The sequence below is a fragment of the Nasonia vitripennis genome, chromosome 2 (assembly GCF_009193385.2).
Source record: "Nasonia vitripennis strain AsymCx chromosome 2, Nvit_psr_1.1, whole genome shotgun sequence".
Taxonomy (NCBI): Eukaryota; Metazoa; Arthropoda; class Insecta; order Hymenoptera; family Pteromalidae; genus Nasonia; species Nasonia vitripennis.
In genome coordinates, this window is record NC_045758.1 from 14,165,501 (window position 1) to 14,184,645 (window position 19,145).

The 19,145-nt window shown below is 50.2% G+C and overlaps 1 protein-coding gene across 11 annotated transcripts in view; it reads right to left on the minus strand.

Annotated features, from left to right (window-relative positions):
- The window catches only part of LOC100121136 (TLD domain-containing protein 2), a 110,944-nt gene that overhangs the window by 52,597 nt on the left and 39,202 nt on the right, over window positions 1-19,145 (minus strand). For 3 of the 11 annotated variants that reach the window (XM_016982492.2, XM_016982491.2, XM_016982490.2), the window contains exon 1: window positions 9,315-9,969. The exons of 5 other annotated variants lie outside the window; for them this stretch is intronic. In XM_016982492.2, the coding sequence (XP_016837981.1) occupies window positions 9,315-9,964 (650 nt within the window). In that variant the 5' untranslated portion in view covers window positions 9,965-9,969. Of the gene's footprint in view, window positions 1-9,314; window positions 9,970-10,425; window positions 11,290-19,145 lie in introns of those variants that run through there. 3 more of the 11 variants (XM_032597619.1, XM_016982488.2, XM_032597623.1) reach the window with 2 other exon arrangements.

Consider the following 19,145-nt stretch of genomic DNA (forward strand, 5'->3'; position numbering starts at 1 on the left):
TTCGTTTTTGCGCGCTCCGCGACTATATTTATACTTTTAACGACGCGACGTTCGGGAAGAGAAACATTTTTCAGTGGCGGACGAATAAGTTCGAAAACATCGAGTAGCCTTATAGAGAGAAACTTATGTCGATTGAATTTCCAAGTCGGCCGTAAACAATTTATAAGTATTCCCGGCACGCGTCCATAAATAATATAGCGAGCGACGATCGCGAACGTTCTCTCTCTCTCTCTCTCTCTCTCTCTCTCTCTCTCTCTCTCTGCACATTCCATCTCACACACATCTATCACCCAAACTAAATTAAAAACACTATATACAGCAATTACTAAAATGTAACTATTGTACAATATAATGTACAGAAAAATAAAATAAATAAATCTAAATCTAAAAAAATCTCTCTCTCTCTCGCCTCATAACCGACGGGGGCAGCCTAATTACTAGACTCGAGTCCGCTTCGTATGCGCGCCGACGGGACTGCTACGTGTCGCGAATCGACGATATCAGAGCTGCTGAAGACGATTTCGGCCCGGAGAGAGAGAGAGAGAGAGAGAGAGAGAGAGAGAGAGAGAGAGAGAGAGACAAGGCTGCGCCGATTAGGACATCGATTTCCGGTGGACGAGGCCGAACGCCGCCGCTGCTGCTGCCGTGGATATGATTTCCTGGCTATATACGCTATACGTATGTGTGCTAGACACGTTAGGGCCTTCGGCTAATCACGTATAGGTACACGCCGCCGCGGAGCGAGTTTGAGGAAATGGCACAAGTTCGTTGGCTTCTCACGTTTTTTCGCCTCCAAAGTGCAAAGGATTCTATTCGAGTTTGCGTAACGCCTGATATCGATTGGAGAAAACTTTTAATCGGTCATTACGAGCGCAACTTTACGAGCCCGTAAACAGCTGTCGCAATAGGTGTGATTTTCATAAATAGAGACGCGTACGTTCCATAAAAACGGTTGCGCAACTTTCCTCGCCGGAAATATCTCGTGCGGCGCGTGTGCGTTTAAATTCGATATTTTTCAACAGCCGCGATCGACTAAGAGTCAGAGATATAGAGAGACCGGCCGGTATGTTTGAAGTATTTTTTCGCTGCAGTGGCGAGCGCTGAATATTCATGTTCATCTACTCTCCGAGAGAGCTATATGGAGCCGAGCTTAAACCGGATGACGTTTTATTTTTTCCGCATCTAGTTTAACGCTAGCTGCGCCCCACGAGTTTTTGATCTCGGGAATTTGATGCGGTCGAGCGCCGCATGACGGAATGATATTTTACGTACCTGGTTTGAATAATCCACACACACACACACACACGCGCGCGCGTGCACGCGTGCGGCATTCGCAAGAGACGACGTTCCCGATAGCGCGGAATTTATCGCGGCCCGGAGCACGGTTGCGTGGAATAAAAAACGAAGAATTTCGCGAATCACGCGACGAGCTGAATGACGAAAAAAAGAAGGAGGAGAAGAAGAGTAATGAAGGAGAGGAGAGCACTGTCCGGTTAACAATGAAACAATTGTCGTTAATTAAGCGCTCGGGACTAATAAAGGTTATTATCATTCTTCGCGATGTGTATACACCGCACTGCCGATGCACGCGTCTCTCCTCGCTCGTATATTACTCACTTTGTTTCAATTTGCGCGCGCTCTGCGTTTGTGTGCGTGGAGAGGAGAGAGACGCGGCATTTATCAATCAAAAACCCATATCGACGGATACGTATATTGATACATCGCGGCTTTACATAATCGACCTGCACGGAAACGCATCGGTTTCCGTCGCTTGCGTTCTCTTTTAATTACTCGGTACAGGCGAACGATCGATCACACCGCGGACTGATGGCAGGCTCGTATAAATATAGCGAACGATAATCGATCGATCCTTTCCGACCAAAACTGAAATCGCGACCGGTGTGGGTGTGTTCGTCTGTATACTGTCGAGCTGTGCCGATACCAGACGCGTTTCCGAAAAACACGCGGCCAACGAACCCCGCCGATGATAAAGGAGGCGCACGCGAAGGAGTCTCGGGCGTATCTCTCGATCTATAGCTCTGCCGGTGCATTTTGCCGTTTTTAATTAAGGAGCGGTGGCAGTTTCAATTGTGCTGTCATGACAACTGGCGCGGGCGCGCGAGGGGCAACTTTTCGAGAAGACTTTAATTGGGTTAAACGCGAGCTGAGTTTCTTAGAGGGTAGTGCATCTCCGCGTACATCCTTTCGTATTGTATTTTGTTTTATTAAAGCTGTACCGTCGACCTGCGTACGCGTCACGAATTTTAATTAAACCTGCCGCGCGCGATAAAGAGGATCGGCCGATATGGAATATTAAGAAATGAGAGAGAGCTTTATTGGCTTTTTCATTAGGCTCGCTCGTCTCGCGCTCCGGCGAGTGTATTATTAAATTAGCAGCCGCCGCTCGAGTAGCGCGAAGAAATTGAATTAGCCTTTTCCTCACTACGGGTAATTAATATTCCCTCGCATTCCACAATCGTCGTCTCTCAGCAGGAAACAAACAGGCCGAAGGAGGATCCATCACACGACACAAACGAGAGAGACAAACCTCGCGCGTCCCTGGAGTACGTACGCGCTCAGCGCTCAATGTCGAGCGAAGGCCGTAGACCTTTCTCTTCCAGGCTCGCTCGGCTCACGTGATTGTGTCTGCGTGTAAGGCGTAGAGGATCTCTCTATCCGTCTAACCCTCTCTTTGGGTTTCGGCGCGCGTACTTGGCCGAGCCTCCGGCGCAGCTTCCGCGTATTCGCTGATTCGCGACCTTAGGACTGCTATTGTACCGGGCGGACGACCTCGCGGTGGATGAGCTACCTACGCCGCGGACGATTTTATTTAACGGAATAGCTGCGTGTGATTGGATTGTGGGGTTCGCTTGGATCCATGTTATTATCATTATGCTCGATTGGAATCGGAGGAATTTCCGTGAATTTCACAAAGAGGCGCGTGTTTTGCTCGTAGCTTTAAGTTTCACACCGGACGATCCTCTTTTCCCTCGGGTTCGAACCGGTATTTCGAGTATTCTAATTTTCGCTCTCTCGGCCTTCCTTTCGTTTGCACCACGAAAGCTGCCTACCTCACGCCGATCTTCGTTCATGGAATTCGCGCGAGTATAAGTGTATTACGCAAGGAAGCGTCGCGTCAGCGAAACTTCCGTTCTCTCGAATTCACACGTACGATGATGTATCGCAGAGAGGAGAAAAAAGGGGCATTTAACTTGCAATTTGCACCGGCGATCATATATGCACAAAAGCCCGGCTGAGGCAACTCCGGCCGGCGACTTGTCAAGAGAGTACATTAATTTCGCGTCGCGGAGCGAGTAAACGCTAAAATTAACCCTCACTATCGGCATTTGCATTGCAAAGGACGACGGTCGTGCGCCGCGGGCGTTTGGGATTTTCTAATCACTCGTGGAAAAATTCGTCGAGTATGCGCCGTTGCGTTATACAACGTCGCCGTACGTGCGCAGTTTGCGAAATCTTTGTGTGTGCGTGTGTGCGTATAAGGGGGTAAAAAGCTCGGGGAGAGATAAAAAGCGGACCCGATGGAGATGCGTACAGCAGAAAAGCGTCCGGTCGTTCGCGGCTGGAGATTAGCATTCCCCGGGGCGGTCCGCCAGCTGATGCTCGTTATCCAGCTCTCTCTCTCTCTCTCTCTCTCTCTCTCTCTCTCTCTCTCTCGCTTTGGATTTTTTAGTTTATTTTTACGGGAATATCGGGAGGACGCGGTATTGAGAACGTGGAGCGGTTTAACGCGAATTGTTGCTCATAATTGTTTGTTAGTAATTAATGATGGCAAAATGAACAGGCTCGTCGAGAGTCCTGAGCATGAAAATTGTCGACACGATGATTCACGCACACTTCCATCGCCATAAACGAATCGGAATCGGACTATACGCTTCGCGAGCTATATCCGAGAACGTCTGCGTGCGTTATATTGTGTTCCCCGAAAATTGAAGTGGATTTTCCGTGGAAAACTGGGACGTTCCTCTCTGCTCTCCGTTATAAACTTTCTTCTTCGCGTACTACGTGATAACTCGCACACTCGTCTTTATTTATCTTTATTGCATTACCCGCACAAAGAGACGACGCTACTCGTTTCCCAACACACACACACACACACACACACACACACATATCACGACGGCCCGCCAAGCTTTACGAGCTTCTAATTTTAAAATCGGGCACAGTTTACTTTGTCGCGCGGTTTTTCGAACCTCTCGCGGATGTGGCGTCGCCGGGTGCACGTGCACCAGCGCGCGCATATGTATAAACGAGCCGTTGCGCCACGAGACCGCGGCTCTATGTATGCAATTGACCGCTGCGCTGAATGGATTTATTTTTCTCGGCGCCGCGTCGCCTGCGCTGTAAAATTGGGAATCGGAGAACGCGGCAAATTTGTTTTCTTCGCGCTGCAGATTCATTTTGTGTGTGCGCGTGTGTGTGTGTGTGTGTATGGCGATCGGATGCGGTGAGTAATTAACGAACACGCGCGTGGGTATTAGTGGGATTAGAAACTGAACTGGAATATTTACGAAGCGAACAAACATCAGTTTCCGAGTAATCAAGCAAAGTGATTCCGCAGTCTGCGCTCTTTCTCGCTCTAAGTTATTAATGTTTTATACATTTACGTTAGTATGAGTGTGTACGAACGAATGCGTACTAATTTCCTCCGTCCACTGCGCGCCGAGAGATAATCGAAAAAAACGGGAAAAAGGACGCGACCGTTACATCAGCTCCGCGTAATTTCATCGGCGCTCGAGAATCAACCGTGAAAATCGCGCCGCGTGTTTACGGACGTATTGTAAAAGTTTCGCGCATCCTTTTCATTTCCTGCTCTCGCCGCGCGTTATTCTTTTCTTTTTTTCTCATCCGAACTAATTAATGAGAAAAGGTTGAGGGTCTCCAGGGCTGTCGGCCCTCTCACTCCTGGGAAATTCGACGACGCGACGATACGTGTGTACATCGACGTCTGTTTTTGTTGTCCTTCGATTCGAGACAAACAAGTTAATCGTCGACTCAATTAACGTGTAGGTATGTATACCGTAAGGATGGCACACCGGACGCTATTGAACGCGTAGTCGAGTATTGTTGCAACAGCAGCGCCGCGTGTTTACACGGATAATAAGCTCTGCCCGCGAGCGCGCGTTCAGTCGGAGCTTTTTGTTTCTAACTCTCGTGTCTCGCGTATGAATGATCATCAGTAAGAGGAATCTGTTGTCATGTCGGCGATCGGAACTAAAAACGCATATTTTTATCTGCAGCGATAGTCATCAGGCTCTCTTTCTCTCCCGCCGGCGAGATAAAAAGGAGCCCCTCACGCACACATATATATACAGGAGAAAAAATTATCGCGTCGTTAGCGCGTGCTCGCGCAGCCTCATCGCTGCATGCTTATGTAAAGTTCGTCGTTCCTGTTTCTCGCGCGCACGGCTGAGCGTTAGCCGGACTACTGAGTTGAATAATTTCCTCGATTCGAGTTCGTGACCCAGAAACAGTAGCAACAGGCGGTATCGCACGCGGAATCGGTCGCTCACGAGAGCTGCAGCATATCCACGCGCGGGATGAAAAATCACCAAACAAGTCTATACGTCCATTGTAAATAGAATAATCGCGCACGAGTAGCTGTACGATCTACCTCCGCATATACGGCGCAATGTCACATTGAGGAATCACCGTCAATCATCCCCATCAAAGCTTCCCGATGAGCGTGTGTGTGTAGAGCGATTGAGTCGTTTATACACGATGACTCCCTCTGGCGCAGGAGCAATTACGTTGGAAAAAAAAGAAGAATGTTTCGCGCGCGTGACGCAAGCCCTAATATCCTCTGTAACTGCGCTAACAGCTCGGCCAGATGCTCCTCCGCGCAGCCTCTGTTTACGCAGTTGCAGCGCACCTGCTGTATTCGGCGAATTTACGTCCCGGACAAACACACACGCGCGCGCGCGCGCGCGCACAAGGGTAGCCGCGCCCGCAAGCGGATCGAGTGGCGGCGCGGACACACGATATGCTTGTAATAACTCTCGCTCTCGCTTATATCGCCGCGGAGCTGAATGCGTTTTACACCACCTGCTCTGTCGCTCGCACTCTCTATGGGCCAGTTACGCAACGACAGCGTAATCGGAATTCGCAAGAGAGAGAAGGAAAATAAAGTCTCGCGAGGAAACAGCTGTGGCGCAAGTGCGCGGAGAGTTGACAAAACTCGCGACGAAGTTGGTAAACTCGTGAGTATAGTGTATGAAGGTTATCGAGGGATGCATAGGAACGCTTTTTCGGCGAGGCGCCGATGTAGGACTTCGTAAATAATGGAGCTTTTAAAAGATTCATGCGTTTTATAGGCGCAAATTAGTTTCTTCTTCAATTGTAGGCCGACCTTCCACCCGATCGCGTGAAAAATATACGCACACGCGTACTAGGGGGGTTGATGGGATTTACGTGTTTTTCGAAATAATAAAACTCGGTCGCAATAAATTTCCCTTTCATCTCCCTCCCGCGCAGTCTCCAGTATAAGTTATTCGAGGAACCTCTCGATCATAAAAAGGCAAAATCGAGGTTTACGTTGGCGGCGCTTCGCTATAAGATTACCCCCAAGTTTCTCCTCTCTCAACGATGTTCAACACACGAAAATGAAGGCGCAAACACCTTGTCCCTGGCGAGAAAAAAATCTTGGGAGCTTCGGAGCCACTCCGCACACAGCGGACGCTTTATAGGTCGTCGAGAATCTCGAGACTAATTGAAGTCGGCGACAGTAAACGCTCCAATATAAACACACACTCACTCACACACACACACACACACACATAGTGGCGAGTCACTCGAACCGAATAAAACTCGAAGAAGAAGCAGCAGCAGCAGAAGACGAGCGAAGAAGAGGCAGCAACACAACAACAACATTCTGGCTATTTTTAAGCCGCGCGGCCGCAACCGGTTATCATCGTATACGCGCTCGCGATTCCCGTTTCCCACTCGCTCGCGCGCGCGACATTTTTACCTCCGAATTGTGCAGCGCCGGCGAAAATACACGCTCTTGCTTCTCTGATGAAACGTGTTCGCACGTGTGAGACTCACTCACACGGACACACGCCCCGGGAATAGCCGATGAGCTTCCTCATTCCTCCATCGATATATTCTCCTCTTTTTTCCTCCGAGTTTAAGTAGAATAAAAAGACCGGTATACGCGAGCGCACAAGGGCGAGATAACGGAGATTCGAATTTCGAGTCAGCGCCGCGTTGTCGTACGTAGCTTTTGATTAGGCTTGATGGGGACTGATTCAGAGGCAATTTAGAGTCGAAAGATGCAGCGGAATTTCGAGGCGTTTCGTAAGCTTCTTTTCGAAACTCATCTTCGGGGAATTAATCGAATTAACCATTCGGAATTTCGTCACGGATGTATACAATTTTTATCCTGATGTTCCGCTCAGGAGCTAAACATCGACTCTTTTACGGGACCATAAAACTTTAATTACCTCGCGTCTACGTAAACCACAAGCACATCATTGTTTTAATCGGATTTTATAAACACGCGTCCCCGCGGATAGGAGTTTCAATATAAACCAACTATTTCGTATAAAGCCCGCCCGAAGATTGCCTCTCGCATATTAAAAAAGCAGAGGTGTCGTATCGCCGCGGGATGAAAATTCATCCACTCTATAGCCGCGCGCGCTTTGACGAAACATTATCAAACAAAGCCATGATGCACGCGAGCGTTTGAAAAAAAAATCGATGCGACAAAGGAGGGGATTCCCGCTGAGTAATTGGACGCTCGCGCGAAGCGATTACAAAGACCTCGACGTGCGACTTTCAAATTAGCGTCTTTTATAGTTTTTCGCAAAAAAAAAAATCGCGGTTAATCGGAGTCTCTGCCAAGTCGTTATAAAGATTCCCGACACGAGAGCCGGAAGAGACAGACGGACGCGACGCGCCAAGGCGCGGACTGATATAAATTTCGCGTTTTGACGGAAGCGCTTATAAACAAGTCGCTGCATGCTTCTTTCGAATTACGCTGCAGTAGAGTAAAAGTGTCTGACGCAGGAGCTAGAGCTTTGGACGAGCGTCAAAAAATCGCATCTAATTTTACGGTGTCGAGTGTATCTGGAGTTTACGCAAACCTTATCGAAGGCAGAGAGAGAGAGAGAGAGAGAGAGAGAGATACGCGGTTTGTTGGTAGCGCAACTCGATCGTCTGTTTACAAAGCGGCGGATTTCGTACACAACGTGACTGTCACGAGGCACTGGCCGTCTACTCGAGATACGAGCCGCGGCCTTTATCTGCTTCTTAATAACTTTTCGATTATTTGGAGCAGATTCCTAAACTTGGCACCGAATGAGCTTATCGAACCGCTCTGGATATGACCTGCGCGAAGCGGCCTTAATTACATAATACTCGCTCTACAATCTACCGAGGAAAGAGCTGCGTATAAATCTCGGGAGCAGCCACCGAGTGCACACATCCCGAATAAAAATTTACACGGAAGGCGCGCACGCGGTCTCCGCGCTTATCTTATCGATGAACATTTATACGACGGCTTTTTGCACGACTCTCGTGTACTATTATTCCAAGCGGAATCAATTGAGTCTATTAAGACTGCACGTGCGGCGTCGAGGAAAAAAATCGATCGATCATCGCCCAGGATAATGTTTATAGATGAGAAAAATCGCTATCTGTAACTCGCTCGCGATGAAAATATTTTGCTCGTGCGCGATCGTGAAAAATCGCGATTGAAAATAAAGCTACTCCTCGTTATGCCCTATACGTGAAGCGGCGACGATCGAGCGCTGATTATAATTGCGAGTCGTGACGTAGGTAGAGCGAACGATGCGGTTGGGAAAATAATCGTGCGATATCTGCGCAACGAAGCGTTTTTCCCCAGAAGTAACGAAAGATGATGATGAGCGAGGATCTTCCCGCCAAAATCGCGCGGCTCTCTGACGGGAAGGATCGCGCATACGATCATCAGTCGTCGTGACCTACAGCACGAGTCGGCGTCACGCGCCAACATGGCGGAGTTGAGAACCGCCGCCGATAACTGTACCCGCGCGCGAAAGTCTCTACGGTCAGAAATTCGCACGTGCTCTGTCCCACTCTTCATATTCATTCGGAAGAATTATTTCGAAAAGCGACTGGTATAATCAAGCATCGAAACCGCATCGAGCACACACTGCAGTGAATGAAATCGACGAAGCGCTGAATGGGACGAGCGAATTACTCAACCCGCGCATAAATTTCCCTCCCGCGTTTTAATGGAATTCCGAGTCGATTTGTTTTCAAACACAGTAGGCGCACGTGCTTCCACGTCGTAGTCGTCGAGAGGGAATAATTACCTGCCAACGGAGTCGGGCACGAAGATGTTCCACCAGGAGGGTCTCTTCTGCCGGGCATTGTAGAGTCCCTCGGTGCTGCCGACCTCGGGCGCAGCCACGCCCTTCCTGCGCTTCCGGTCGACCTTGGGCGGTTTCCCCGCCAGCGGGTGCCACGACTTTCTCCGGCCCTTTTTCGCGTACTCCAGCGGCGTGCTCTCGTCGCTCGGCGACGACGCCTCCTTCTCGCCGGCCTCCTGCTCGTCGTCGTCCTTGCGCGGACTAGGCGAGGAGGACTCCTCGTTGAGGAGCTCGTGGGACACATAGAAGACGGAGCCCCGGCGGCCGGACTCGCTGCTGCGCCGCTTCTCGCGGTTCTCCTTGTCCTCGAAGATGCTCGAGCGGCGAGCCTTCTGGAAGAAGCTGTCGCGGCGAGCTTTCAGGTCGTCCAATACGCTGTGCCGGCGGCCCTTCTGGTCGCGGAGGATGACGCCGGGCGAGCTCGGCGAGGTGGGCTTCTTGCTGACGGCATCGGGAACGTCGTAGACGACGGGACAGCTCTCGATGAGGGACGGGATCGAGTTGGTCGAGGCGAACTTCGGGGAGATGATGTGCGGCTGGCCGCAGCCGTTGCTCTCGCTTATGTACATCGTGCTTTCCATGCTCTGGCGCATACGCACTGAAATCGATTTTTTCTCGTTCAGCCTCGGCTCGGTCAAATCGACCGGTGGATGGGATCCGCGAGCTCCGTCTCGCTGTCTCTCTGTCTCTGTCTGTGCGACGATGCCAAGTCTATAATATCGGCGAGCAGACTATGCCGTCTTTGTTTACCACTCGCGCGGTGTGTGCCAACTGTTCAATAATAACGGACGTAGTAGTACAACCAGAAATCGGCGCTTCTATACACGTCCGAGGTCCGCACACACACAGTCGCTCTGTCCAGTGAATGAACGTCGCGTATACCGCTACGTGGAAAGGAAAAGAGCGTTCGCTGGCCCGTAAAGCCGCTCTAATTTCCATTCGGAGCTGGCTGAGCGCGAAAAATTCTACTGCTGACTCTATTCGCACATGGAGAGAGAGAGAGAGACAGAGAGAGAGAGAGAGAGAAAGAGCAGAAATCCACTGGTCAATTTACCCAATATAAACCGATTGTCCTCAACGATCCGAATCGTTCCTCAGCGGGGCAGCTCGTCGAGAATATTCTCCTCGATGCACTTTTCAACGCGAGAACTCGCAAACTCTGCGGAGCTGGTACGATAATCCCGACGGCAGCGGCGCCGGCATCGCCGCCGCGGTGAAAGCAGTCTCGCGCTCGGCCGCCTTTTCACTCGCGCGCCTTCGGTGTATTCACCTCTCTCTCTCGCGCGGCACTCGCGCCGACGACGACGCTGGAGAAAATAGCAGCGGCGTCGAGGATATCCTGGATTCTCGAGAGCCTCGAAGGTACGGCGAGAGCTGCTATAGCCGTGTGCTATGGGTTCGTCGAAGGACGAGACTATGGCAGAGTGGGAGAGAGAGAGAGAGAGAGAGAGAGAGAGAGAGAGAAGTCAGCGGATTACGAAACTATATACGACTGGCCGCTGCCTCGAGCTCGCGAGCGAGCGTCGCGCAGACACGCGCGCCGCGGCGGCTCACGGCTGCTGCTGCTGCGAGTTGCTGCATTCGCTTTCCTTTTTTCTCTCTCTCACACACAGGCTGTTCGATCTCCTTATCGTAGCCGAAATATTGTAACGGTACTGCCGCGCACAGAAACACCAGTCAACACTGCGCTGCGCCGCTGTCAGCAGAGAGCGAGTTCAAGGCTGGCCTGATTTTCTCCCTCTTTCGCGAGTCCAACACACTGCACTGTGCAGATGACGCGATGAGATTCTCGGAGCTAAGTGGCTGTCCTCTCGGCCGAGTAGAGGAGCCCGAGATTCGGGGGGCGATACGCAGAGCGTGCGGCGAGAGGAACGATAACGCGCGGAGGAAATCACACACTATACGGCGGTACACACTAAGCGCGAGCGGCCGAAGCCGCTTGTATTTATACGGAGAGCGCCGAGCGGCTCCCTACTACCGCACCTCTTCCTCGCCGGTGCGGCACACTCGAAAGCAACGATCTCCGCTGCCGCTGTTGCTGCGGCTGCCCCACTCTCTCTCTCTCTCTCTCTCTCTCTCTCTCTCTCTCTCTCTCTCTCTCTCTCTCTCTATCTGGCTCTTATTGGGGTACACGCAAGTGTCTCAGCTGTGTGTATGGGAAGCTGATACGGTGCGCAGGTGGAGAGAGACAGGTGCAGCGTCGAGATTTTCGACGTATGCCTATCGATATCCGGCGCGATATCGCTGCTGCAATTTTATTGCTGGACACCACACAATCGCTGATAGAGAGCGTTTCAAGTGCGGTGAAAAGTTGACGCAAGAGTCGACGGGCTCTCGCAACCGAGGCTTCCTTTCGATGCGCTCGGGCGAGTCATATTCGTTGCACCACATTGAAGGACTTTCCGAGTTTTTAATTCTCCGTATGCCGAAGGTACTCGTTATGCGCCTTGTTTGCCGCTGCTGCTGCTCGCGGCGAGACATGCAACTCTCTCGCTCTGCGTTATCGCACGAATCACGTGTACCCACTCCGCCCAATTAGTTTACCGCGCAAACGTGCGCACACCTACTGTTCTCTCTCCTCTTTCTGTACGACGGTACAGAGCAGCGGCGAAATTTCTCGGGAATATATCTTAATCCCGCTTAATTGAGCGCGAATCGCTTTTTAATTTTCGATCAAGTTTATCGGGGTGGAAATGACAAACGCACACATTGTAAATATTGTAACGGCGAAATCTCGTCTCGAGCAATTACATCGACGAGAGAGATAAGGAGCGAATGCAGAATTTCTATTTCTACCTGTCCTATCGCACGAGCACAAACAAGCCGATCACGTGATCGGCTCGAGACGTAAGGGTGCCAAACGCGCGACCGCCGACGATCGGCTCTGCCCAGGAGTCGAGCGCGCATACACCTACACGTACGTGTGCCGCGCATCAACATCCGAGTTTCATAACGGCCGGCGACGATGTCGCGTGACGCAACTGCAGGCTCTCTCTCTCTCTCTCTCTCTCTCTCTCTCTGCAGCAAATGCCCTCCTGTATGCGGACAATGGTTGCCCGGTTATAGTGCACGGCTCGTAATAAGCCGTGCGTGCGTTGATCGTTACACGCTTCTCCTTTTTCGTCTCCTAACGAGGACTCGCGAATTCGGCCGAAGGAGACGCGTGTCCGCACGCATCGAGCGAGGACACACGTGATTAATTCGTCGCCGAGAGTAGGTACACGAAAAACGCAGTGTTTAAGTTTAATCGCCGGGAGAGATGACGATGATAGATCGAGATAGCAATACGAATTACGTTTCACGATGCGCACATTAGCGCGCGCGACGACGACGCTGTACACACGATGTAAAATAAAGAAGCGTAACAACGCCTGCGCCGCAGATAAGGGGGGAAATAAAACGAGTATATTGTTATCGCAGTTGTATTTTATCCGCCGCCGCTGTTGCGCGGTTTATCGCCGCGACTATGGTCCCAGAAAGGCTCGAGTTTTTGAGGAATCAAAACAGTGTGTGCCATCACGACTATAATTATGACTTTTCTAACGAACACACTCACCGATGGAATCGCGATCGATATGAGCCGATTGTAAATCGTCGCCGACTAGAGATAGCAGCGATTTTTCTTCACACAGATAATATCGATCGCGATCGCCTGTTCCTGGAAGCCCGCGCGCTCGGAATAAGGTCAAAGTTGTAAGCTCAAAGCTGAAAAATACTCGGCGTGCGCGCGCGCGGTGGTGGTAGGGAGAGAAGAAAACTTTAAAGAGATGACCGAGTGGAAAGTCCCTCAAAAGTATTGCTCTCTCTCTCTCTCTCTCTCTCTCTCTCTCTCTCTCGTGGAGGAGAAAGGGGAGTCCATGAGGTAAGTAAAATATTGCCGCGAAAAAAATGGGTCAGCTATTTATTGTAATCGGTGGCGGCGGCGGCCTCTAGCGGATATATTACTTTGTGGGTGATGCATACGGGGACTCTCGTCGACGCGTACACGAAAATTTCCTTCGCGACGATTGTTTTCGCTAGAACACACACGTACAGTATATAACCAAAGGATCGAAGCATAAATCACGGAGTATGGCGTAGTTTGAAGATGGCAATAAAAGCTAATCCCCCCGCGCCACCCGTGAGAGGAGAAAAAAGCGCTCGGAGCAAGCACGCGAGCAAGTTCGTCAGAGGTCGAGGATGAGAGAAGAAGACACGGCGACGGTTAACCGTCCTCGCGTATGTATAGCCGAGAGCACACAGTAGCTACACTCTTATCAACGACGAGCCGTTTAATTGGCGGAATCGAATTAAGAGCCCACGTATTTTCGTCCCTCCAGCTCCATACCTCCTACTCTTCTCTCTGCTCGGCGGCAGCAGCAGCCGGGTGAATTTGGCCTAATTGAGCGCGTATAAATTGGCAAATTGTTTCCACCGTTTTGCACGTCCGACTCTCGTTAAGCGCTCGCGCGCGCACACCAGCAGCGCGAGGGCCTAGACAAAAGGAACGCAAGCTCGCTGCGGATGAGCTCGGAGCTGCGTAGTTTCGGAGGCGCAAAATCGTTCGTTGTTGTGCAGCTAGCTGCCCCCCCCCCCCCCGATTATTTTTTCACGTCGATAAAAAGCGCGCGAAAAAGCCGACGGGCCATTAAAGCGTTACGCGCGATCGAGCTTGCGTTATAAAACTCCCCTTCTCTCTCCTCCCCAGCGATCCCTGCGCAATTAGCATGATCGTAATTGGAAATTATTGGGACGTGTACGGCGTGCTCCATCGCGAGGACAAGAGCAATTAACGAAAAGTTAAACGCGCTATCGCTCGCCGGAAAAATTCTTTGTTGCTCTATACGCCGACGACGAAAAACAATCTCGGTTTATCAAACTGCGTGTGTGTACACCCCCGCCTCGGTTCTATGTGATCCCTCGTCGTAAATTCGGCTCACAGTAGCGCCTCGTCGGCAAACACGCGCATCACCGTTTTCCACTTTATGTCTGTCAGAGCCGAGGCAGAGGCGCGAGGAGGAAAAAATAATGAGGCAATGTCAACAGTCGTATCTCGCCAAAGTTTTACCGAAAGGAAAACAGACCGATCGGAGGTCGGCAAAAGAATGAGTATGGACCACCTTGTTGTGGAGTTATTATTTATACTTGGATTCCAGTGGCGAGGCTTGGTTTTATATAAGCGCGGAATAACAGTCGTAAAGTCGCGCCGCTGCTGCGATAAAGCCGAGCGCGCGAATTTCCAACGGATTTAGCGTCGCATACCGTGCGAGAGTTGCGCGGACGTTTGTGTTTTCGAGGCGAGATTTTGCGAATCTCGCGGGGAAAGGCAAAACTATAACAGCGGCGACGATATTTGCAACACGTAGGCAGGAGCTTCGTTATCAGCATAGTCTTCGAGAGTTTGTTTATTTGCGCAAGGCGATAACGTCGATTTTCGGAATCAACGTGTTCCGCGTATACATCAGAATATTTGACTCATCGCATACGTATCAGCCTTTTCTTTTATCAGGAGACTCTTGTGGCATCGTTCGAGAAGGATATAGCTGAAAAAGAGGCAGCACGCGCAGAATAAAAAAAAAATTAAGATTCCGGCGTTCACGCGACATTGGGGCCTCTATCATAAACGCTCTCGCCTCGCTCGCGTGTATTATCAATTTCGCTGCAGTGACGCTCGGAAAGATTCGTTTTTTTCGAGGGACACACACGCGAGCGAGACAGAGATCTTCCAAGGGCATGATTTTACGTTCCGATACTCCCAAGCAGGGCGCTGCATCGGAGCTTTAATTTACGCCGCGTAATAACTTGTCGATGCGGCGCTGAACTTGACACCGTAAAGCGGCGATTGCCTTGCGCTTTTTTCTAAGTAAGCGATCGCGCGCGTGCAGTCGAAATCCCGATTTAATATGCGTTTATTTTTTTTCTCCTCGCTTCGCACTCCGGCTGCCTGGGTTATTATATATTTTTAAAAAGTCATTACTCATAATGGCTTTCTCGGCCATCAATCACGATTCAAAAAAACGAACAAGAGGAAGGAGGGCAAAACCCTGCTTGCGTTTATTGAATGATCGAAAACAATCAAACGCGCACTCTGCGGTGGCGTACTATGCGCGATGACCTACAACGCGTTGTTGTTGTGCGTAGGTATAATCCAGAGCGCGAAACCCCCATGTGAAATCGAATCTGCGAGCTTCGCAAAACAAGAGGCGATTTTCGTCGCCTCTTCATTGAAAGAGCTGCCAGCGCCGCGACGACGTGTCATCAATATATTCCGATGCTTATCATACCCTTGTGCAAAAATCCTAAGAACCCATATATCGATGGCCTCGATACGAGCCGCCGCCGCGGCTATTAATAGCCCAATAACCGACGATTCGACACAGCGATGTGTAAGCAGCTTGCACGCGCATATGTGCATAAGTACATCCTCTCGCGCGCATAGCTCTCTACACAGCATCAGCCATTCCCATCACGCCTCGCCTAATAGAATATTCCGTTCCGGTCGTCGCCGTCATATAGTCGGTATACACACACAGAAGCGCCGCCCATAGGGTCGTAGCAATGATAATATTTTGATTCGGTCGTCGCTTTACGATAATGCGGCGCCTTTATTAGAGCCACTTTTCTAGCTCCTCCTCTCTCTCTCTCTCTCTTTCCGCAAAAAAAAGAAGTTTCATATCCAACTCTCGCTTTTATTTTCCTCGATTCCCCCTATCTCTTTGTGCGCCTCTCGCCAGGCTTTCTTATCGGCCGCTCTGCGGAATTTAAATTAAAACTTCGATACACAGTAGTTGGCCCGCGCAGAATGGGCTGCTCCTTATTCGGTCCTATCTCGGCTGTTTATCGTTTTTCATTGGCCGCGAGCAGAGAGAGAAAGTTTTCATTGTTTATTTCATTGGCAGCTTTTTCCGATCTCGAGCTGAATGGCGGCGCCGATGAGGAAGGAATTTCCCCTCGAGCGCGCACACCTCTCATCTTCGACGTCTAAATATTTACCGATATAGAGGATCGAAGAGTCTTCTCTCTCGTTTCTCGAGATGCACGGACCGCTGCTCTTTCGACGATTGGTAATCATCATAGCGTCTATTATACACGCGGCTCACTACGTCACGGGGGAATCTGGAATTTTCCAAAATTTACTCAAACTCCCATCGTGTGGACAGAGGCTTATAGGAGTGTGTATACGCGTATAGGGTAGACAGAGCAAACTCGAGGGGCACCAGAGAGAGAGAGAGAGAGAGAGAGAGAGAGAGAGAGGGGGGGGGGCAAATGGGAAGTCGGAGAAGAAGAAAAAATGCGCAGACACGCCGCGACGATTAACAATTCAGCACACGTCGTCGCGCGTTTTTTTCTTTCAAGGATCCTGGCGACAAAGAGCTGCCGCCGCAACGATGATAACAACGTATGTATACGCGCGCTAAAGACGAGTCTATAAGAGAGCGAGCGAGAGAGAGAGAGAAATTGTTTGATCGAGGCTCAGGGAGGCTGTTACGTGCGCCATAATTCAACTTATAGCCGCAGCGCCGCCGCCGCCGCCGCCGGTAGCTCTCGATTTTTCGGGTCAAGGCCCGTCATTATCGTTTGCTCTCGCGGCATGCGCGCTCTATATATTTCGCGAGAGCTGCGCGCGGACCTACTGATCCTTCGGCTTTATTTGCTATTTTTATTTTCGCCGCTCTGCCTCACACGCGCGCGTTTACTTTACATTTTTTTTCGCGAGGGAGATTTCAGAGTCCACTGACCATAATCCGGACAATCGGCGATACAAACCGATCGCATTGAGGCTGCGCGACGGCATCCTTTTGTGTAATGCGTAACTCAATCAGAGCTAGAAAGAGAGAGAGAGAGAGAGAGAGAGAGAGAGAGAGAGAGAGGAGTCGATATGAAAGAGAGTCGTGCCCGCCATTATACTGCTGCTGCTGCTGCTGCTGCTGCTGCTCTAGGAGAAGGGATTAACCACTTGAGCCGTGCCAATTGCACTCGAGCATTGAATGCCGCAGCGGTTCTTCCTTTCTCGCTGATAATACAAAGAACCATCAAACTGTTAGGATATCATCTATTATTCATAATCAACTCGACTGCGTGCCTCTATACGGCCGACTTTGTGTTATCAGTCGCTCCAGCTTCTTCGAGGGACGCGTCACGCGAGCGTTACACGCTCTCTATTATCGTTTTCTTAAACACACAAAACCGAGCGCGAGCGGGACCATGAAGAGAGAGAGAGAGAGAGAGAGAGAGAGCCTCGAGAGACGAGGTATGCACGTACACGTTGCATATTAATAAAGAAGGTTGTAACGAGGTCGTTCCTTGATCGAGAGTAATTATCCTATAAGGGGATTGTCTCTCCGGTTAACTGAAGATCAATTACGCGCTCGATAAACGCTTCATCTGCCGTAGATGTATACACCGAGCGAACGAGGGAGTATACAGCCTGATAATATGCCCCTAGCTGTTTTCGAGTGTTTTTTTTTCAAGCGCCATTTGCCCGGCTAATTGACTCGCACAACAATCGAATCGAGACGTCGAGAGTTATTTGCGTGGAAAGTCATTTTTATGCTTTTTGGAAGTGCCCGTTTGTTTGGCCGAGCGGAATAAGAAACTGCGGAATTTCACGGACTCGCCCGAAAATATATCCGAGAGAGAGAGAGAGAGAGATGCGTCGTCGCCCCGGTTTACGAAGCAATGAAAACGTATACAAGGAGCTGCACATTCCGGGGATGCATCGTCACTGCGGGAGATCTTTTTTTTTAAACAAATATACGCACTGCTACACACAAAACGTTCACACTGCAGGGTGTATCGAACTCGTAAAAAACATCGATTTGAATACGGACAATACACAGGCATTACTTACCGTCACCAGCATACGCAATACGATATTTACAATGAGGAGATACTCACCTGAAACAGACAAAAGAGGATGAATTAATAAATAAGCTCGTCAGCGCATACAAAATCGGCAAAAACTGCCATTACGTCTGCGAGCAGCTCTCGCGAAACACATATACTACATTATCGCCGCGCGATGTGTGTATTAAGCGATATACGTCGCAATAATTTTATACTTCTCGCGCGCGCGTTGCCATACGCATGACAATTAAAGTGCCATCCCAGCACCTGCATGATAAAAGCCGATATGAATACATAACTCACGCTACGCGAGCACACATCGATCGATCGATCGATCGATCGACACATAAAACGCCGGCGTATAGTATCAAACAATGGCCGCGCGTCGATACGCGCTCGGAATACATAAATCCGCGATCAGGTGCGCTGCTTACCTTCCGGTGCGGCTCTTCTCGCTTGTTCCTTCCTTTTCTTCTTGGCCGATCGATGCGCGACTTTCGGCCGCCCTTTTGTGTGCCTCGAGTGCGCGCTGTGGCATATATCTATATACATCCCCCGCGGGATCTCTTCATTTGCGGCTGGGATTACGCCGGATTGTTTCCTCGAGTTTTTGCGTACACACACACACACACACACACACACACACACACACACACGTGATTTTGATTTATATCCCGCGAGAGAGAAGAGGAGTAAGGCTTACAAGGAGGCAGGATTTATCGGTTTGTTAATGCGCCAGTCGATCCGGGTTTTAATTTCCATCAGCTGCTATATAACAGCTGCGACGAATTTATGCACGTTTTATTGGTCTCTCCGCAGTTTATGCGCAGAAAAAGCCGTGAATATTTTTCGCGGCGGGATGATAGGAGGGAAAAAAGCCGTATAAGTGCGCGGACGCGGATATTTTCCGCTTGAATTTTCCACGCGCGGATGATTGATTGGATTCCC